The sequence below is a fragment of the Camponotus floridanus genome, unplaced genomic scaffold, assembly GCF_003227725.1.
Source record: "Camponotus floridanus strain SB8 unplaced genomic scaffold, Cflo_v7.5 scaffold175, whole genome shotgun sequence".
In the NCBI taxonomy this organism is placed as follows: Eukaryota; Metazoa; Arthropoda; class Insecta; order Hymenoptera; family Formicidae; genus Camponotus; species Camponotus floridanus.
In genome coordinates, this window is record NW_020229298.1 from 187,933 (window position 1) to 210,292 (window position 22,360).

Genomic DNA, 22,360 nt, shown 5'->3' on the forward strand with positions numbered 1-22,360 from the left:
GAACAAGAAATATCTTGTCATTCACCTTGTTTGGAGGGATATGACAAATGCTTTATAGATGAGAATTTATATTTTTATCCTCAAATCGGTGAACATTAGTAACATTTTCATTATTATATATTTTATAAGTAAATACATTACAAGTAACATGAACTTTAATGTGTAGAAGACGGACATATAATACGCAAAAGTTTAATAAATGGTGAGGAGGCGATCGTAACAGATACCATCCAGGTTTCAAACCAAGAGGCCAAGAGCAATTGGCGAAATAGTAAAATTTTGGAAGAGGAACAGCTCATCGAAGAAATACATAAACGTCCCCCGCTGTGGAATTTCAAGCTTCCTCTTAGTGAACGAACTATGCAAGCCAAAAAAAAACTGTGGGAAGAGATAAAAACAGCGATGAACAGTAATATTTTATACTCATAATTGGGGTAAGATTAAGTAGAGAGCCATTAAACATATTTTTGTATTTTTTCTAGATACAATAGACATTGCGACTATGAAGAAAAAATGGAAGTCATTGTGCGATACTTATAGGACGTATAAAAGTAAGCAGCAGAAACCAAGCGGTTCAGCAGGGACCTCACAAAAGAAATGGGTGCACTTCGAACGAATGAAGTTTCTTAGCGATATGCAGCCCGAAATCGAGTACGTATTTATGAAATAACGAGCGTACAAACATATCTTAATGCAGTAGTACATATTTGTTTATATTCATTGCATATAAAATTAAACTGTATGTTACAGAACTGTAACCAATATCGCGACATTTCTCAGCGAAGAGTCTAATGATACTATGACTTTTGATGAATGCAGCAGCAGTGGTCGTGGATCACGTATGTTAATTTATTAATAATTTTTTTATGATAAGTATTGAAGGGAAATGAAAAATTAAAATTAATATTTGTAAAATTTTATTTTTTAATGAGATTTAAAAATTTTTATCTTTTGTTTTCAATTTTTCGCTACTCTATTTAATCTACAAATGTAATTAAAATAAATGTAAAAAAAATACAATTTCTAAATGATTGTAGGTAATCACAAACGTAGCTGCAGTAGCATAGATAGCGAAGATGGTTCCAATTTTGACCGATTAATTGATGCTATAAATCAACCGATTAGCATACCACCATTTGTGCCTCCTACGCCACCACCCTCTGACAAAGCAGCTTTGTATGGTAACCTTGTTGCTGCTCAATTACGAGAAATCAATCCTCAGATTATGGATGACTTAATGCTACAAGTGATGCAATTGCTTAATAATGTTAAGAAAAAAAATTCTAATTAAATCACCGCCGTTTATTTCCTCTACCGACTGACAAAGCAGCTTTATTTAGTTCTACAAGTATTAAATAAAGAATAAAGTTATAATATATAAGTTTATTATATAATAAAGTTTATAATATGTGGAAACATTTATATTTTTTATAGAAAAAGGTTTTTGTAATAAAAAATTATTTGTAATAAAAAAATGTTTATATTTATTAGTATTTTATCTATTATATAATATTATACAAATTACATTATATAAATTACATTATAAAAATCATTTTTAAAATTTTATTTAGTTCTATTATATTGCCACGGTACTGCTCCTTCGTTATTAAAATAATGGCAAAATTTATTTCGAATTTCTATATTTTCTTTTGAACTCGTGTTTGATCCGCAGTTTGAGATTTCTCTGAAAGCACATCCATCTTCCGTGATAGTTCGCCAAGACCCTGGTTTAAAGCCATTTTGATAATCATCGACATCGATCACAGATGGAGGAATATACATGTTTATATCATTGTCCTGTCGACGAAGCCAATTATGGAGACAAACAGTTGCCTGAACCATTAGCTTTGCATTTTCAGGACTGGCGATAATTGGTTTTCTATATATTCTCCATTGACTAGCGATTATACCGAATGTGTTTTCTGTTATTCGTCTTGCACGACTCAAACGATAATTGTATATATCTTGTTCTGGTGTAAGTCCACCTCTTCCCGGATACGGACGAAGTAAGTATGATTTTAAAGGAAAGGCTTCGTCTCCTACAAGACAATATGGTAAAATAGGTCCCCCTTCCTTAATCGCTGCTGGCTGTGGGATATTCATTCGACTTTCATCGAACGCTTTTCCTATAGCACTCTCCTTAAAAATACCGCCATCACTTCTTCGGCCATAAGCCCCAATATCCACAAATCGAATAATGTAATTTGCGTCGCAGATGGCCATGAGTACTATACTGTGACTATTTTTATAATTAAAAAACGCTGATCCAGCATTATTGGGACACTAAAAATAGAAGGATTATTTTTAATCGTACTTCTTTTTAAGTTATATTATACACTAACAATGAATTTACATACTTGAATAATAACATGCTTGCCATCTATGGCTCCAATACAGTGAATAAAATTCCATTTTTCATTGAAATCATTGGAGATATTTAACCAGTCTTTTTCTTCAAGCTGGCTTGAAAGAACCAAAGGGCACAAATAATCCCAAATTGCTTTGCACGTTTCATGTATTATAGTACTCACTGTTGTCACTCCCACAAGATATTGATAAGACATTGATGTCATCGAATCTCCGGAAGCAAGATATCTACAATATTTTATATAATAATATTTACATATATGCATTAAGTAAAAATTTATAACATTAGGTTTGTTCGTGTCACATGCTCTAATATACTTCTACTCCAATGTGCTCTAATACGTTTACCGCAAACAAACCTATTGTTTCATACATGCACTAAAAATTACTAAGTTAAAAAATTTAATTTAGTTAAGCTAAACAAACCTCAAGGTTAATGCCAATCGTTCTGGTGGTGAAATAGATTCTCGAATAAAGTCCTGCTTCTGCAATTTGTATCCAATTATTCCTAATAATTCCTCCAATTGAGTTGCAGTCATTCGGAAGTAATTGTGAAATCGTATGTCCTCTAATATCAATTTCGGAACCGATGCAAAGAAGAAACTGTGTTCATTACGATTTTTAAAAATCGGAGCTACCCAAAACCTTTTCTTCTTATATTTATTTCTTTTTTTTTTAACAAACAAATACGCAGCAACTGAAGCAGCTATACGTCGTCTTCTAATTTGAGCTATAACCGCCACTGTATGTCTATAATATTTTACGTACTCGATGTATTGATTATAATATTCCAACTCCATTTTTATACTTGTTGCGGTTATGTCAGGTTATGTACTTAGCAATCGTCGCTTTTTAACGCTGCTTTGCGTTGTGATGAAATGGGGGTAAAACGCCCCAGCTTTTATTCGCTCCATGAAAAGGATAGAGGCGATAGCGAACAGCTTTTTAACGCTGCTTTGCGTGGCGGTGGAGTGGGGGTAAAACGCCAGCTTTTACTCGCTGCGTGAAATTGTGCCTTTATGCTGTCGAATTATTAAGCTGTCAATTTGCTGCGCGAGCTAGGAAATTGCGAGGAAAAGTCCGTAGCGATAAGTTGTCGATCTGGCTGCCGAAATTACGATATCGTTTGAGTATTATCAGCGAATATTTTCGTACCGAAAACCCTTGGTATTCCGTAAAGTCTCGCTCACTCCTGCGAACTCCGGCCATAAAAACGGGCTCGGATAAACAACCGGATTGTCGTAGTGCTCTCGTTTTCGTTGTCGATTCGAGCAGATATTTGCTCAGAATACCGCCGTATCGTTCGTGCTAGGATTAATTGTATTGCATATTTCGCTTTCGTATTTCGTTCGAATTTATTGTGAACCGTCATTTCTTGATTTGTATGATTCGTTCTCGTTTTTCGTGGAATTAATAGCGAACCAATGTCTCTGTAAGGCATTATTAATCTCAGTCGAATTATCGCTTTTTATTGATTGCTGAGTTATTGTTCAAAATTGATCCATTTCTTATTATTGATTTGTTAATTATTCACTCGTATTGTTACTTTATTTTTCTAGTAATAAACTTGTTATCTTTCTTTGTTCAAATCGTGTAATTTATTTAAGTGTTCGTCTCGCTTGGTTGTCGATTGTCGTTTTGTCTGTCGTCTGTCGGCTCCGTGAAGACTCGCATAATCAATTAACTTTCTCTAACAACCCCTCCCCTCTACCGTTAGGCGAGCTAGTCGGCCCGTGGCGAAGCAGGCTATCGTTTCTAGCGTCTTTCGGCTTTTCGCGAAAACTGATGCGTGAAAGACCGCATCTGGCGCCCAACTTTTCGATATATCGATACGGTCTCCGCTCCGCCGCGGCTCGCGCGCGAACGCCCTCCATCCCTGCTCCGCCGAGCGCGAGTATATTAATTTCGTTATTTTTTGACGGCGTTTCCGCTCCCCCGCGCACGCTCCTATCCAACACCTCGAGGAGTGTCGCGATTCATTTGAATCTAATTGAATAAACGTCGCAATATATATATATATATATATATATATATATATATATATATATTGTGACGTGGCCGTCACGTCGCGTCTATCCGCCCCGTCGATTTTGACGGGGTGCGAGCCGAGTGGCCGCGCCAAAGGTCAAGAGAGAGAGAGAGCTACCGTACTCCCCGGAGAGACGAGCGAATTGATATAGTTGCGTATAATAGTAATTGTTTTTTTTTGTAATTTTTATTTTATCGAGTCGGGATTGAGGCACCTCACCACCGAACACCGAAGAACAGGGGAGAGCAGCATCGCCTCCCCGCGACAGCTAAAAACGACAGCCGAGGGAAATTCGGAAGAACGGTGGAGCCTAACCCCGAGAACCCGGCATCGGAAATTCGAACAGGAGAGAGCAGCATTGCCTCTCCTCGACAGCCGGAAACGACAGCCGATACGACAACCATCTTCCAAGAGAGGATCGGCGAGGGAAGGACCTCACCCGGGCCGAACAAGGGCCCGCGGCAGCGTTCAAGCTTGGCGCTATTTCGCGCAGGGCGCGATAATGCCTCGCGTGGCGCGCGAGGCGCCAGGACCTCGCGCGTGTCGGCCGCTAATTGGCCGGGGGTCCGCGCATCCCCCTGCGCGGCCAGCGACCCCGCTATCGACCCTGGATCGCGAGATCCAGGGATCACTTTGTCGCGACCGCTCGACTGAAACGGTAACAAGAATCTCGAATATTGTCGTGTGAGTGGGCTCGAGACGAAACATCGAGGACGAGGCCGAGGCCGAGGATCATCCCCGCAGACAGGAGGAGCTCCGTCGGTGAGGTTGCCCACGAATTATTGTGCACCGCGTAATTAATTGTGTCCGCTCGCCGGCCGTTCTGTCGCCGTCGCCATTACGGCAGTTATCACGACCGCTCGAGCCTTCTGCTGAGTCGGTCGATTTTGTGCATTTCGGGCGATCGGAGACAAGCGGCTGAGGAAGCGCGGACACTGGCGACGGAAGTGCGTATCGTAGGGTAATTCTCGTCTCTCTCCGGGTGTCAGGGTGCGTAATACGCGTAGCATTCGACCATTGGGTATCGACCACGTGCGTCGTAAATCGCGAGCGATGCGTAGTTCGCACGGGCTGTCGTTTAGTTGTCGAAGCCGCGTCTCGCACCTCTGAAATATGTCTCAGAGCGAGTCTGTGGAACGTAATTGGTCGTGATTAATGAGTCTTCGTGTAGTATCATCGTCGTTCGTGAATATTGCGTGAAACTGCGTATTATTGTCGCGTCCATTGTGTGCGTGTGAGTTGTTCGTCTCGAAAAGAGAAACTTAATTCCTCGAAATTGTCGCGGTGTGCGGGTATCGCACGATTCTAAGTATCGAAATCTGAGGTCAGGAAATTCCGGACAAATATTGCGGCTATCGAAGGAGGCGCGGTGCGGGACTGTCGCCCGGCCTTCCTTATTGCCTTGAGACCGAGAAGATAAGTAATTCTCACGCTGTTGACGGTATCGGGGGTGTGACACGACCTTGTCGCTTCGCCCCGATCGTCAGAAAAATCTAAGTTGCGAGCGTCGCAGAAAAAGGCGGAAAAATCTCCGACCGCCGCCGGCTATCGAACTTCGCCGGTATCGTCCGCCAATTGTAGGCGAGATCTTTCCTCGCGGAGCTAAAATCTTTTCGCTTATTGCGTAACTAATCGGCTGTCTTATTTCGGGGTTGTCGACTTCGAGTACGCTCGGAGGAAATTGCGAGATACGCAGTTAATTAGTAAGATCTCCGCGAGGCTGTCGAAACTGCTAATGATAGGCAGGTACTATCGCTCTCTCTCTCCATCGCGTATGGTACGATCGTTAGCGAGAATTCGAATTATCAAAATTCCGTTATAGAAATTATTGTTCTCAGGAGCTTCGAGTTTATGAAGCCTCCATAATAAACGCTCTTTGTTAGACCGACTTAGAATATCGCGCGTTTTTCTAGCGTTTCGAGATTTATTGTCCGTTCGTGGCTAGTACATTATTTCCGTTTCCATTCTGTATCAAATTTTATTTCTTTTCTGTTAATACTTTCTTATTTTCTTAATAAATCTGTTATTTTTTTTATTAAATCTCGCGTTCTTTATTTGGCTGGCGATCATCTGTGATTTCTGTGTCCGTCTTTGTTTGTCAATTTAGTAAGCTCGCTCAATCAATTAACTTTTTCTTTCAAACCCCGCCCCTCTACCGTTAGGCGAGCTAGCCAGCCCGTGGCGAAGCGGGCTGTCGTATCCTTTCGCGCTTTTCGAAAAATTCGTGAAAACTGGTACGTGAGAGACCATGCCTGGCACCCATTTCCGAGGTATCGAGACGGCCTTCGCTCCGCCGCGGCTCGCGCGCGGACACCCTCCATTCCTGTCCCGCCGATCGCGAGTACACCAAAACCCTTGTGGTTTTGACGGCGCTTCCGCTCCCCCGTGAGAATAAAAATTAGAATTGAAAAAGCGTCGCAAAAATTTGGCGCCCAACGTGGGGCCACGTTTCAAAGAAAATATCGCGCATAGGCCACGTAATTTTGTTTAACATAGGTCAGGTCGCGAAAGTTTAGCGTAGAGCCACGTTGCAAAATTCGACATAGAGCAACGTCGCAAAAATTTGGCGTAAGCTTCGCTGCAAAAATAAATCTAATATTTCGACGGAGATTATTTTGCGAAATTTCAAGTTGAGAAAAACAAGGACTTCGCGTTAAATAAGGAAAAGTTCAGGGAGCTTGTGCGAGCTAAATTATTTATTGAGTTAGTTCAAAGTCATTTTTTTCTTTTCGACCGTGTATTCGTTTCGTGCGTGATTATTATTTTCGTTAGTCGTGTATTCGTTTCTTGTTTGATTTAGACTTTCTCTTGGAAATTTCTTTTGCCAACCTTCACGTATTTGTTGTCAATTCTAGGATATTCGAACAATAACGGCTTTGTCTCGTGTTTTCGAGCTGTCGACGGTTATTATAGTGTTGTCGAGGCCACATCTGGCCGAGTTCGAACATATTTATTTTGTTTCAAGTTTTTCTGTCGGGATTGTATGAGTCAAGTCGATCCAGAGGACGACTGGATTTTCGTATTAAATCGCGAACAATTATTCGAAGAATTAAAGCGGCGGAAACTTCCAACGGAAGGAAGTTATTCTATTCAGACCGCACGTTTGCTGCGTCGCGTACGTGAAGAGCGAAAATTTAAAGCGATTAAAATGTCGGACGAGGAACTTTTGGAAGTCCCCGTCGACGCGATAGCCAGACCGGATAGCCCCATGGACCAAGCGAGATTTCGCGCACCCTCAGGCTCTCGCGATACTCCTCGCTTAGAAGGTCGAGATTTTTCGCGCGACAATAATGGAAATTCCGCAATGACTGCGTATAACGTCATGCGGAAATGGAACCTGAAGTTCTCGGGTACGAAAGGGGAGGACGCGGAGACGTTTTTGCTGCGCATTGAGGAAGGTCGCGAGTTAGTTCCCGTATCGGATGAGGATATTTTGCGTTGCTTGCCATTTTTCCTAACGGGCATGGCTCTCTATTGGTTCCGCAGTAGGCGTAATAGGCTGTCGAACTGGGCTGTCTTTAAAGACGCGTGGAGAACGCGCTTTGGCGACCCCGATTTCCAGTACGCTCTGCGCGAAGAAATCATGAGAAGGACTCAGGGTGAACATAAGCCTGTCACCGATTATTTTACGTGTTTGAGAACCATGTTAGATCGATTATCGCCACCGTGGATGGAATCGGAGCAAGTCAGCTGCGCGTTTAGGAACTTATTACCGCGACTCCAACAATCTCTTCGTCGAGATGAAATACGAGAATTAGACGCCTTAGAAAATTTAGCGATTCGCGTCGAAGCCAGCTATTCGCTATTGCAACGATATCGGGCTCCTCCGACTCCGGAGAAATCATTGTTCCCCGATCTCGCTTATCACGCGCCGCGTAATACAAAGCCGGCGACCCGAGGCCGCGAGACCCTGGCCGCGTTAAGCACCTCGGAGGAGGGGACGGAGGCAAAATCGAAGTCGCGAAGAAATAAAAATCGCACAGCTCAGGCCGCGACCGGGACGAAGGCCGCGCCGAGTGGTTCGTCGTCGTCAGGGGCGACAGCCGTACAGCCGCGCGTAATTCTACAATTAAGTGTTGGAATTGCGAGGGTGTTGGACACTTCTCGCGAAATTGTAAAGCCGCTCCGCGGAAGCACTGCTATCGATGCGGTCGAGCGGAGGTGACCTTACGTACGTGTCCTGACTGTTCGGGAAAAGAATAAAGGAGTCGAATAATGGGGGGACCCGACTCCTGAACAACCCCAACCCCCTGTTCGTGTCGTTAATTGTCGTGAATTTTCGTTCAGTGCTTTTGGTAGTCGGGACATTCCGTTAATGTTATTTGTTCGAATTAAATTATTAGGTAAAGAAATTGGCGCTTTAGTGGATTGTGGTTCGACTCGTACGTTTTTAGGCTCTAGCGTTGTAAAGTTGCTAATTCGAGCGGATCGTAGAACGGATAGCCGTCGGTTCCAGGAGTAAGAAATGCTTTGAATGTATTTGTAAATGTATTTTATTTCAACGTGTGGTGTATACAAGTGTGTGTGTGTGTGCGTGTGCGTGCGTGTGTGTGTGTGTGTGTGTGTGTGTGTGTGTGTGTGTATAAATTGTGCGGTATGGGTGCTTGTGTGTGCGGGCACGGACGCGTGGGTTTCGCGCGGCGTGAGGAAGATCGGGCGCGCGGGCGACAATCGATATATCGATTGTCCCGGGTGTGTGTGATCCTCGTTTACGCACGTCGCTCGGAGTCTTTATTTCCGCGGAGTTGCGTGTAATTGCGCTGGTTCGGCGGTTATGATGAGATCCGCGGATTTAATTCTCGCACGGAGAATCACTGTTTCACGATGCACCGATTTAGAGGCGCGTTTCTTCGGTGCGCCGCGGCGAGGTTTTTGCCGCGCTTCTTTCGCCGGTTTTTGTGGCGGTTCCCGTATTCCGAGCGTTCGGCTTTAAGTCGGAACTTTGATTATTTAATTTCGCTTCCCTGGATGGATTCTGGGTTTTCGGAAGGCGTCGCGACGCTAGCGAGCGTCGGAGGCGGCTCAAGTTCCACCTCGTGACGTGATACGACGTCCTAATTCGGATCTTTTGGAAAAGAGCGATATTGAGCGCCGATATCGATCGGCTGAGGCAGCGTTCACACTACCTTCGGCTCGTATTGTCGCTTGGAGTTTTCTCTTTGCTTGGCTTGCCTTCGGACTAGCTTTCGCTCGAGAGGATCGGAAGGATCTGTCTCTAAGTGTCACCGGGAGCCCTTTTTATATCGCTAATTATGGCCCGCGCCGGCGTATTTGTTATTCCCTCCCACCGGCCGGCGGAAAAAATAACGGTATAATTGCGCGGGGGTTCTCATTTGTCGGCTCCCGGTGACGGTGCTCGGGATGCCGTGTGCGGTTCTCAGTCGGCGGATCCCGGCCGACGGTGTTTCGTCGGACTTCCTACCCGGCTTTTTGTTAGGTTTTAAAAAGTGGGCACACAGCCCTCTGCCTCTGCCCGACCGGTGGTCGTCGGGCGGCAGCTTCCGGCTGATGTGTTGCCGGGAAACGATGCATTCCGGGGTGCATCGTTACAGCGTTATAGAATTGGTGAAGAAATCGAATACGAATTTTCGAAAGTCAGATGGCCGACGAGTCGTCACGGCAATCGGCCAGACGACACGGGTTAGGGGGGAGGTGGATCTTCCTTTTACCTTAAATAACAGAACTCATAATGTGAGAGCGTATGCGTTGCCGTCATTAGCTATTCCGTGTATAGTAGGGCTAGATTTTTTAAGTCTATTCAGTATGACGGTCAATTTTTCGGGACAAGAATGGTACTTCGAAAATGAACCAGCCAAGGTGTATCGCTTTGAGAATCAGCCGTTAGATCCCGTGTTTCATTTGAATGTTATTGAGAATACTGCCACTCCTAATTTAAGTAGCTCTTTCGTGTCGCTAGGTGAGAGAGTAGCAGAAACGAAATTAGATGTTGATAGGCCGGAAAATGGGCTGTCTGTCGCGAAAGCGACGCGTAATCGCAAGGCCAAGAAAATTCGGCTGTCGAAATCTGATCCGCTTATTTGTTGTGGTTTAAATGAATTATCGTCGGGAGAAGATCAGATATTGGCGAAATTTCTAAAGAAACATATAATAGGCGATCCGGATAAACCGGGAGCAACGAATTTGACGGAACATAGGATCGAGGTAGCCGAACATCGTCCAATTAAACAGCGATATTATCCCGTTTCGCCGAAAATCCAAGAAGCTATCTACGCGGAGGTAGATAAAATGTTAGCGGCAAAAATAATAGAACCGTCGAAGAGCGAATGGTCTAGTCCGATAGTCATGATCAAAAAGCCGAATGGTAGCTATAGATTTTGTCTGGATTTCCGTAAGTTAAATAGCGTTTCGAAAAAGGATGCGTACCCGCTACCGTACATGAACGCCATCCTTGATAAATTGCGATCGGCCAGTTATATTTCGACGATCGATTTGAGCCAGGCTTATTTCCAAATTCCGCTGGAAAGAAAGAGTCGCGAATTAACGGCATTCACGGTACCGGGGAAAGGATTATTTCATTTCACCCGCATGCCGTACGGGCTCACCGGTGCCCCCGCGACATTTCAGCGGTTGCTCGATCGACTTATAGGTCCCGAGATGGAACCTCACGCTTTCGCTTATTTAGACGACATCGTGGTCGTAACGCGCACTTTTGACGAACATTTAATTTGGCTAAAGCGTGTTTTAGATCGGATTAGAGAGGCAGGTCTAACGATAAACCCAGAAAAGAGCAAATTCTGTAGGTCGCAAGTTAAGTATCTCGGGTTTCTAATTCAACAGGAAGGGCTTAAGGTAGACCCTGACAAAACCGCGCCGATAGTCCAGTATCCGCCGCTGAAAAATATAAAGCAGTTAAGACGGTTTATTGGAATGGCGTCATGGTATCGCCGATTTATACCACAATGTGCAACGCAGTTAGAGCCGCTAACCCGTCTCCTAAGAAAGAATTTCTCATGGGAGTGGGGGGATGAACAAAAAAATGCCTTCGAGACAATTAAATCCTGCATTACGTCCCCGCCTACGCTGTCGTGTCCGAATTTCGGACTGCCGTTCACCTTGCAGACGGACGCGAGCTCGGTTGGTTTAGGAGCGGTCTTAACGCAAGAATCGGAAGGCGTAGAACATGTCATCGCGTTCGCGAGTAGGGCGCTGTCGGAGGCCGAGAAGAAATACTCCACGACAAAACAGGAGTGTTTGGCTGTCGTTTGGTCCATCAAAAAGTTCCGACCGTATCTCGAAGAGTATAGTTTTAAAGTTATCATGGACCATAGTAGCTTGAGATGGCTTCACAACTTAAAGAATCCGACTGGCCGTTTAACGCGATGGGCATTAGAACTACTGGAATACGACTATAAGATCGAACACCGGAAAGGGGCATTGCACCATGTTCCTGACGCGTTGTCGCGCATGTACGAGGATACCGCTGAATTATGCGCTGTAGCGATTACCGGAGACGCTTGGTATGATGCACGCGTTCGAATCGTGGAAAACGAGCCGCGTAAAAATCCGGGCTGGAAAATTAATAACGACCAGCTCTATTTCCGAAAACCGAACGCAGTCGTTTCACAGGTTGTCGACGATCTCGAGCAGTGGAAGTTAGTCCTGCCAAGAGAAGCGCGAGCGAACGTCATTAGAGAGACTCACAATACTCCGCAAGCCGGTCACCTCGGAGTAGAGAAAATCTATCAGAGGGTAGCGACGCGTTATTTCTGGCCTCGAATGTTCAAAGAAATTGCCGGTTATGTTCGACATTGCGATGTTTGCCAAAGAACAAAGGTAGAACAAAATTTGCCGATGGGTTTAATGGGGCGTAGAGCTGTCGAGACTCCGTGGACGGTGGTCGCCACGGATATTATGGGCCCGTTTCCGCCGAGTAAGAGCGGAAACGCGTACATCTTGATCATGCAAGACCTGTTTATTAAGTGGATCGAGTGTTGCCCCCTTCGAAAAGCGACCGGCAAAAAGATCCGCGAGCTCTTGACGGAATTGATCGTGAATCGGTGGGGCGCGCCGCGAGTACTTCTGACGGATAACGGCACGGAATTCATTAACCGCGAACTGCAGGCTTTTGCGGAGGAGCACGGCATAACTCATACGACCGTGCCTCCGTACCATCCTCAGGCGAACCCTGTGGAGCGAGTGAATAGGGTAATTAAGACTATGATAACGGCCTTTCTTGAAAGCGATCACCGCGAGTGGGACCTACACTTGGCTGAGTTCAGATTCGCGTACAATACGGCGTACCATACTTCGCTAAAGGCAACCCCTGCGTTTTTAAATTTTGGTAGGGAACCGCAGCCGATAAATACCGTGCGTGGAAGGCACGAGCAGGCTGTCGAGGTCGCGGAGACGAATCCCGCGAATTGGAAAGAACGCATGGAGAGGATAAAAGCTTTACGCGAATGGATAATAGAAAATTTAGAAGCTGCGCATGAAAAGCAGTCGCGATACTATAATCTGAAGGAGAGATCAACGTTTTGCGATTGGCGAGCGAGTTTTGAAGCGGCAACATATCTTGTCGTCGGCCGCTCAGAACATATCGGCTAAATTAGCGACAAAATTCCACGGTCCCTTTACTATCGCGAAAATATTATCGCCCGTGGTTTATGAGTTGCATGATAACGCGGGTAGATCATTAGGCAAAGTACACATAAAGGATTTAAAATTGTATAATGTACCACCTCCTACCCTTCCCTTAGGCAATTAACGAAAAAAAAGAGAAAGAGAAGCGACGATGTCTCGCGGGTTCCTGGAACAATACCGGGACGTATTCGAGACTGTCGACGAGACGCGTCCGGGATTCTGGACGGCGCTGGCCGAGGAAGCCCGAGGGATAATGGAGAGCCGCACAACCACTAGAGGCGCAGTACTGCGCGAGTTCCCGGCCCAATTGGAGGCCGGGGTGCAGGCTGTCGTAGCGACACGGGACGCTAGTTTCCAGGTGGCTATCGGGAGCCGCAGTGAGGTGGCGGTACAAGTATCGCCGAGGCACCCCGAGCCAGACTCCACGTCCCCGGATGAGCGGGAGACTTCCCCCACCGTCCGGGAGTGCGTGGGTCCGGTTGTTGGGCCCTCTTCTTCCTCATCGGTTCCGCGGCGGCGTCGAGGCTGCTGGAACTGCGGCTCCAGAAGGCATGTAGCCGGTGCGTGCCCATCCGCAGAGAAGAGGCTTTTCTGCTTCCGTTGTGGGACTCCGGGAGTCACAATTAAAGCGTGCCCCAATTGTCGCGAGGAATGGCGGGCGCAAGGCCCGTATAAAGAAGGAAAGGGCCATGACAGGCCCCGTTTCCTGGAAGGTCAAAGGGCCCGGCAGAGGGGCCGCCCGAGACCCTATTGAGGAATAAGGCTGTCGCGGTATTGCCTACGGACTACCTTCCAGGCTGTCGACCCCCCTGTTTATCAGGCGAGGGTCCTGTAATATTAGGCGTTTCTTAATAAACATCTTCTCTCCATTTGTATTCGGCGTTATCTTAGTATTTTTCTTTCTTTCTTCCTTTTCACCTAACTCCCCCTAAGTAGGTTAGCGTAGACGACGGGGCAGTCGCCCCGTAACCATCGCGCGAAGTAAAACGCGGTAGAACTGGCCCAGAACCCCCAGCGAGAGACAATATCGCGACATAAGCTCGAGAGAGGCCGGGTTAAACGGCCCTCTATGAATTAGTGAAACCACTTCCACCTCTAACGTTAATTTTTTTTTGTTTTGTTTGTTTTGTCTGCTGTTCTCTTTGTCGTGTTTCCTCGACTCCGGGGACTTCGGCCGCCCGAACAAGGGCGAGCGGACGGTGCGGTCCGCCTTAGCGGCCGCTGTGGATAGCCGGTGGGCTCTCTCTTGGCGTGGGGGGATGTGACGTGGCCGTCCCGTCGCGTCTATCCGCCCCGGCGATTTTGACGGGGCGCGAGCCGAGTGGCCGCACCAAAGGTCAAGAGAGAGAGAGAGAGCTACCGTACCCCTGGAGAGACGAGCGAATTGGTATAGTTGCGTATAATAGTAATTGTTTTTTTTGTAATTTTTATTTTATCGAGTCAGGATTGAGGCACCTCACCACCGAACACCGAAGAACAGGGGAGAGCAGCATCGCCTCCCCGCGACAGCTAAAAACGACAGCCGAGGGAAATTCGGAAGAACGGAGAAGCCTGACCCCGAGAACCCGGCATCGGAAATCCGAACAGGAGAGAGCAGCATTGCCTCTCCTCAACAGCCGGAAACGACAGCCGATACGACAACCATCCTCCAAGAGAGGATCGGCGAGGGAAGGACCTCACCCGGGCCGAACAAGGGCCCGCGGCAGCGTTCAAGCTTGGCGCTATTTCGCGCAGGGCGCGATAATGCCTCGCGTGGCGCGCGAGGCGCCAGGACCTCGCGCGTGTCGGCCGCTAATTGGCCGGGGGTCCGCGCATCCCCCTGCGCGGCCAGCGACCCCGCTATCGACCCTGGATCGCGAGATCCAGGGATCACTTTGTCGCGACCGCTCGACTGAAACGGTAACAAGAATCTCGAATATTGTCGTGTGAGTGGGCTCGAGACGAAACATCGAGGACGAGGCCGAGGATCATCCCCGCAGACAGGAGGAGCTCCGTCGGTGAGGTTGCCCACGGCGGCCGCTAAGGCGGACCGCACCGTCCGCTCGCCCTTGTTCGGGCGGCCGAAGTCCCCGGAGTCGAGGAAACACGACAAAGAGAACAGCAGACAAAACAAACAAAACAAAAAAAAATTAACGTTAGAGGTGGAAGTGGTTTCATTAATTGATAGAGGGCCGTTTAACCCGGCCTCTCTCAAGCTTACGTCGCGATATTGCCTCTCGCTGGGGGTTCTGGGCCAGTTCTACCGCGTTTTACTTCGCGCGATGGTTACGGGGCGACTGCCCCGTCGTCTACGCTAACCTACTTAGGGGGAGTTAGGTGAAAAGGAAGAAAGAAAGAAAAATACTAAGATAACGCCGAATACAAATGGAGAGAAGATGTTTATTAAGAAACGCCTAATATTACAGGACCCTCGCCTGATAAACAGGGGGGGTCGACAGCCTGGAAGGTAGCCCGTAGGCAATACCGCGACAGCCTTATTCCTCAATAGGGTCTCGGGCGGCCCCTCTGCCGGGCCCTTTGACCTTCCAGGAGACGGGGCCTGTCATGGCCCTTTCCTTCTTTATACGGGCCTTGCGCCCGCCATTCCTCGCGACAATTGGGGCATGCTTTAATTGTGACTCCCGGAGTCCCACAACGGAAGCAGAAAAGCCTCTTTTCTGCGGATGGGCACGCACCGGCTACATGCCTTCTGGAGCCGCAGTTCCAGCAGCCTCGACGCCGCCACGGAACCGATGAGGAAGAAGAGGGCCCGACAACCGGACCCACGCACTCCCGGACGGTGGGGGAAGTCTCCCGCTCATCCGGGGACGTGGAGTCTGGCTCGGGGTGCCTCGGCGATACTTGTACCGCCACCTCACTGCGGCTCCCGACAGCCACCTGGGAACTAGCGTCCCGTGTCGCTACGACAGCCTGCACCCCGGCCTCCAATTGGGCCGGGAACTCGCGCACTACTGCGTCTCTGGTGGTTGTGCGGCTCTCCATTATCCCTCGGGCTTCCTCGGCCAACGCCGTCCAGAATCCCGGACGCGCCTCGTCGACAGCCTCGAATACGTCCCGGTATTGTTCCAGGAACCCGCGAGACATCGTCGCTTCTCTTTCTCTTTTTTTTCGTTAATTGCCTAAGGGAAGGGTAGGAGGTGGTACATTATACAATGTTAAATCCTTTATGTGTACTTTGCCTAATGATCTACCCGCGTCATCATGCAACTCATAAACCACGGGCGATAATATTTTCGCGATAGTAAAGGGACCGTGGAATTTTGTCGCTAATTTAGCCGATATGTTCTGAGCGGCCGACGACAAGATATGTTGCCGCTTCAAAACTCGCTCGCCAATCGCAAAACGTTGATCTCTCCTTCGCAGATTATAGTATCGCGACTGCTTTTCATGCGCAGCTTCTAAATTTTCTATTATCCATTCGCGTAAAGCTTTTATCCTCTCCATGCGTTCTTTCCAATTCGCGGGATTCGTCTCCGCGACCTCGACAGCCTGCTCGTGCCTTCCACGCACGGTATTTATCGGCTGCGGTTCCCTACCAAAATTTAAAAACGCAGGGGTTGCCTTTAGCGAAGTATGGTACGCCGTATTGTACGCGAATCTGAACTCAGCCAAGTGTAGGTCCCACTCGCGGTGATCGCTTTCAAGAAAGGCCGTTATCATAGTCTTAATTACCCTATTCACTCGCTCCACAGGGTTCGCCTGAGGATGGTACGGAGGCACGGTCGTATGAGTTATGCCGTGCTCCTCCGCAAAAGCCTGCAGTTCGCGGTTAATGAATTCCGTGCCGTTATCCGTCAGAAGTACTCGCGGCGCGCCCCACCGATTCACGATCAATTCCGTCAAGAGCTCGCGGATCTTTTTGCCGGTCGCTTTTCGAAGGGGGCAACACTCGATCCACTTAGTAAACAGGTCTTGCATGACCAAGATGTACGCGTTTCCGCTCTTACTCGGCGGAAACGGGCCCATAATATCCGTGGCGACCACCGTCCACGGAGTCTCGACAGCCCTACGCCCCATCAAACCCATCGGCAAATTTTGTTCTACCTTTGTTCTTTGGCAAACATCGCAATGTCGAACATAACCGGCAATTTCTTTGAACATTCGAGGCCAGAAATAACGCGTCGCTACCCTCTGATAGGTTTTCTCCACTCCGAGGTGACCGGCTTGCGGAGTATTGTGAGCCTCTCTAATGACGTTCGCTCGCACTTCTCTCGGCAGGACTAACTTCCACTGCTCGAGATCGTCGACAACCTGTGAAACGACTGCGTTCGGTTTTCGGAAATAGAGCTGGTCGTTATTAATTTTCCAGCCCGGATTTTTACGCGGCTCGTTTTCCACGATTCGAACGCGTGCATCATACCAAGCGTCTCCGGTAATCGCATAATTCAGCGGTATCCTCGTACATGCGCGACAACGCGTCAGGAACATGGTGCAATGCCCCTTTCCGGTGTTCGATCTTATAGTCGTATTCCAGTAGTTCTAATGCCCATCGCGCTAAACGGCCAGTCGGATTCTTTAAGTTGTGAAGCCATCTCAAGCTACTATGGTCCGTGATAACTTTAAAACTATACCCTTCGAGGTACGGTCGGAACTTTTTGATGGACCAAACGACAGCCAAATACTCCTGTTCTGTCGTGGAGTATTTCTTCTCGGCCTCCGACAGCGCCCTACTCGCGAACGCGATGACATGTTCTACGCCTTCCGATTCTTGCGTTAAGACCGCTCCTAAACCAACCGAGCTCGCATCCGTCTGCAAGGTGAACGGCAGTCCGAAATTCGGACACGACAGCGTAGGCGGGGATGTAATGCAGGATTTAATTGTCTCGAAGGTTGCCCACGAATTATTGTGCACCGCGTAATTAATTGTGTCCGCTCGCCGGCCGTTCTGTCGCCGTCGCCATTACGGCAGTTATCGCGACCGCTCGAGCCATCTGCTGAGTCGGTCGATTTTGTGCATTTCGGGCGATCGGAGACAAGCGGCTGAGGAAGCGCGGACACTGGCGACGGAAGTGCGTATCGTAGGGTAATTCTCGTCTCTCTCCGGGTGTCAGGGTGCGTAATACGCGTAGCATTCGACCATTGGGTATCGACCACGTGCGTCGTAAATCGCGAGCGATGCGTAGTTCGCACGGGCTGTCGTTTGGTTGTCGAAGCCGCGTCTCGCACCTCTGAAATATGTCTCAGAGCGAGTCTGTGGAACGTAATTGGTCGTGATTAATGAGTCTTCGTGTAGTATCATCGTCGTTCGTGAATATTGCGTGAAACTGCGTATTATTGTCGCGTCCATTGTGTGCGTGCGAGTTGTTCGTCTCGAAAAGAGAAACTTAATTCCTCGAAATTGTCGCGGTGTGCGGGTATCGCACGATTCTAAGTATCGAAATCTGAGGTCAGGAAATTCCGGGCAAATATTGCGGCTATCGAAGGAGGCGCGATGCGGGACTGTCGCCCGGCCTTCCTTATTGCCTTGAGACCGTGAAGATAAGTAATTCTCACGCTGTTGACGGTATCGGGGGTGTGACACGACCTTGTCGCCTCGCCCTGATCGTCAGAAAAATCTAAGTTGCGAGCGTCGCAGAAAAAGGCGGAAAAATCTCCGACCGCCGCCGGCTATCGAACTTCGCCGGTATCGTCCAATCGTAGGCGAGATCTCTCCTCGCGGAGCTAAAATCTTTTCGCTTATTGCGTAACTAATCGGCTGTCTTATTTCGGGGTTGTCGACTTCGAGTACGCTCGGAGGAAATTGCGAGATACGCAGTTAATTAGTAAGATCTCCGCGAGGCTGTCGAAACTGCGAATGATAGGCAGGTATTATCGCTCTCTCTCTCCATCGCGTATGGTACGACCGTTAGCGAGAATTCGAATTATCAAAATTCCGTTATAGAAATTGTTGTTCTCAGGAGCTTCGAGTTTAGGAAGCCTCCGTAATAAACGCTCTTTGTTAGACCGACTTAGAATATCGCGCGTTTTTCTAGCGTTTCGAGATTTATTGTCCGTTCGTGGCTAGTACATTATTTCCGTTTCCATTCTGTATCAAATTTTATTTCTTTTCTGTTAATACTTTTTTATTTTCTTAATAAATCTGTTATTTTTTTTTATTAAATCTCGCGTTCTTTATTTGGCTGGCGATCATCTGTGATTTCTGTGTCCGTCTTTGTTTGTCAATTAAGTAAGCTCGCTCAATCAATTAACTTTTTCTTTCAAACCCCGCCCCTCTACCGTTAGGCGAGCTAGCCAGCCCGTGGCAAAGCGGGCTGTCGTATCCTTTCGCGCTTTTCGAAAAATTCGTGAAAACTGGTACGTGAGAGACCGTGCCTGGCGCCCATTTCCGAGGTATCGAGACGGCCTTCGCTCCGCCGCGGCTCGCGCGCGGACACCCTCCATCCTTGTCCCGCCGATCGCGAATACACCAAAACCCTTGTGTTTTTGACGGCGCTTTCGCTCCCCCGCGAGAATAAAAATTAGAATTGAAAAAGCGTCGCAATATATATATATATATATATATATATATATATATAATAAATATACATACATATATATATATATATATATATATGTATGTATATTTATATTAATAAATAGACATATATTATATTTATTTATGCATCGGTTGTTCAATCCTATTATTAATTATTTTATCTTTTATTCATTCACTTATTTAACTTTTACATTTATTCATGAATTTTTTATTACAGTCGATTTATTCATTTATTCATTAACCCTCCGAGATCACACCTATTTTTTCAAACAAGGAGGTCACTCTGGATCAATGTGACCCGAGACGAACTTTGATCGTTCGCCATTTAATCATTTATCCACCGATCGTCTTGAAAAAATTCTCGAATTCACTTGTGACATTGTTAAATCGATTGCTATAAAAAAACAAGTGCCTTAGGAATTATTAACATATTTAAAAAATTCGCGAAAAAAATTGTTTTTTAAAAAAAAATGAATTTTACGAAAAAAATCTTTTTTTTAAATTTTTATTAGGTGCGCAACTAAGTTCTCGCTGTTTTTTTGATGAAAATGCAACTTTATTGTGAAAAAATGGTTACAAATGAATCATTCAAAGTATTGCCTATCGCTAGCTACAACTTTTTCCCATCTTTCTGGCAGAGCTCGAATACCGTTACGGTAAAAGTGTTCATCTTTTGAGGCTATCCACGAATCAAGCCATTTTTTGATGTCTTCATATGAGCGGAACTGCTTATCAGCCAGACCATGTGCCATCGAACGGAACAAGTAATAATCGGACGGCGCAATATCTGGGGAATATGGCGGGTGGGGTAGGACTTCCCATTTGATCGTTTCCAGGTAGGTTTTAACGGGTTTGGCAACGTGAGGCCGAGCGTTGTCATGCTGTAGAATCACTTTTTCGTGCCTCTGCTCGTATTGTGGCCGTTTTTCGCGCAGTGCTCGGCTCAATCGCATCAATTGAAGTCGATACCGTTCCCCAGTGATGGTTTCGTTCGGTTTCAACACCTCATAATAAATAACACCGACCTGGTCCCACCAAATACACAGCATAACCTTCGCAGCGTGAATATTCGGTCGAGCCGACGACGTCGAAGCATAACCGGGCAGTCCCCATGACTTTCTTCTCTTTGGGTTGCTGTAATGAATCCATTTTTCATCACCCGTCACGATGCGATGAAGAAAACCCTTCCTTTTTTACCGCTGGAGCTGTTGTTCACAGGCGAGAAAACGACGCTCAACGTCCCTTGGCTTCAAATCATAAGGAACCCAAGTTCCTTGCTTTTGAATCATTCTCAATCGCTTGGAAATGGCTTGGCGGGTAACTCCTAATGTTGAAGCAAGCTCTTCTTGCGTTTGGCACGGATCGAGCAATGCCTCCAATTCAGCGGTTTCGAAGGTTTTTGGCCTTCCTTCACGCGGACGGTCGTCAACATCAAAATCACCGTCTTTGAAGCGACGGAACCAATCACGGCACGTTGTTTCACTTAGAGCAGCATCTTCATAAACTTTTTGGAGCTCTCGATCGGCTCAGCCGCCGTTTTCTTCGAATGAAAGAAGAAAATCAACACTTCCCGCAAATGACGATTATTTGGCACAGAATCAGACATTTTCACACAACCAAAAGTATATGACGCCAAAACAAAATCACTAATGTGTCAAAACGGTTTGTTTACCATATGTCTAAGCTTGGTTTATGACGTTTTGGATATGTCAAAATCGACCAGCACTTACTGCTGGAGCCATCTATTGACAAACAGCGGGAACTTAGTTGCGCATCTAATAATATTTTTTGCTAAAAATTTACAATTATGTTCTTAAAATAAAACTAAATAAAGAAAAAATTTGTATCTTAGTGTACCGTTAAAAAAAGGTATTTATTTCACTAGGTGACGGAGGTTGTTTTTTGAGTAAAAAAATCGACAATTTTCGTGGAAAAATAGCAAATAAATTAATTTTTTATACATAAATTTGAAAAAAATAGTTTCATTTATTGAAAAATATATACTTTCATTCACTGCCAGTACAGTCGTTGCAGATGTAAGCGCGATGGTCGTCGCACATGGGGCGCAAGCAACTTGGGCACTGCATTTTCGTTCTTTTATCTTTTTTACTAGGGCAAAGCGCGCATCTCGCTCTTTTATCTAATTGCGGCCTTTCTTCTTCTGGCTCAGCCGACTTATTATCTAGAATAAGCTTTATGCCCTTTCGTATTTCACTTCGCAGAGTCACATTTTTTAACTTGTCTCACAGAGTAACCATGCTTAGAACAAATTGCTTCATAGCAGCCGAAATAGATAACTTCATGTTGGAGTCGTTAGCTTCGGCATACTTGCAAGTATATAAAATCCTCGCATTTACTTGCGCTTGATCAAGTATGCCGAAGAAAAAACGCATTGGCCAACGGTTCGTTGCCCGAGCAGTTGTGTGTGCATGGCACAGCTTATCAAAAACATCTGTGCCTCACTGCTCACTTTAAATAAAATTTTTTTGGAGCAATCTGACACGGAGGTCACAAGTGGGCCTGGTCATGACCAAATACCGACTTGGAACGACGCTCAACGGCTACTGCGTGTTACGCAGTACGAGAGAAGCATCTCAAGCTATTGTTAAGACCCTGAACTACAGCTAGAGGGCCTTATGCCCGCCAATTTTCAAATTGCTCGCAAGATATTTACGAGCAAAGTTGAGGTTCGGGTCACATTCACTCAGTGTGACCTCGGAGGGTTAAGCGATTAATTCATTATTTATTTATTCTGACTCGTTTAATTATTTATTCGGTTGTAACGATGCACCCCGTGCACCCCCTTAGATGCATCGTATACCCGGCATAATCTCTCTTGTACCGTTCGCTCCATTATTCGCCACGTGCGTTTGCTGCTTTCGCTGCTT

At 46.5% G+C, this 22,360-nt stretch overlaps 2 protein-coding genes across 2 annotated transcripts; one reads left to right on the forward strand and one right to left on the reverse strand.

Annotated features, from left to right (window-relative positions):
- The first annotated feature begins 360 nt into the window (after nucleotides 1-360).
- On the forward strand, nucleotides 361-1,291 carry LOC112637525. Its single transcript, XM_025407429.1, has 4 exons — nucleotides 361-409; nucleotides 483-651; nucleotides 751-839; nucleotides 1,038-1,291. Exons 1-4 carry the CDS (start codon nucleotides 361-363, stop codon nucleotides 1,289-1,291), a joined length of 561 nt encoding a protein of 186 aa, XP_025263214.1.
- Nucleotides 1,292-1,637: 346 nt separating this feature from the next.
- On the reverse strand, nucleotides 1,638-2,573 carry LOC105248777 (putative nuclease HARBI1). Its single transcript, XM_025407430.1, has 3 exons — nucleotides 2,358-2,573; nucleotides 1,828-2,283; nucleotides 1,638-1,724 (listed from the first exon to the last, which is right to left on the reverse strand). The coding sequence occupies exons 1-3, from the start codon at nucleotides 2,571-2,573 to the stop codon at nucleotides 1,638-1,640; spliced, it is 759 nt and encodes a 252-aa protein (XP_025263215.1).
- Between the last annotated feature and the right edge of the window lie 19,787 nt (nucleotides 2,574-22,360).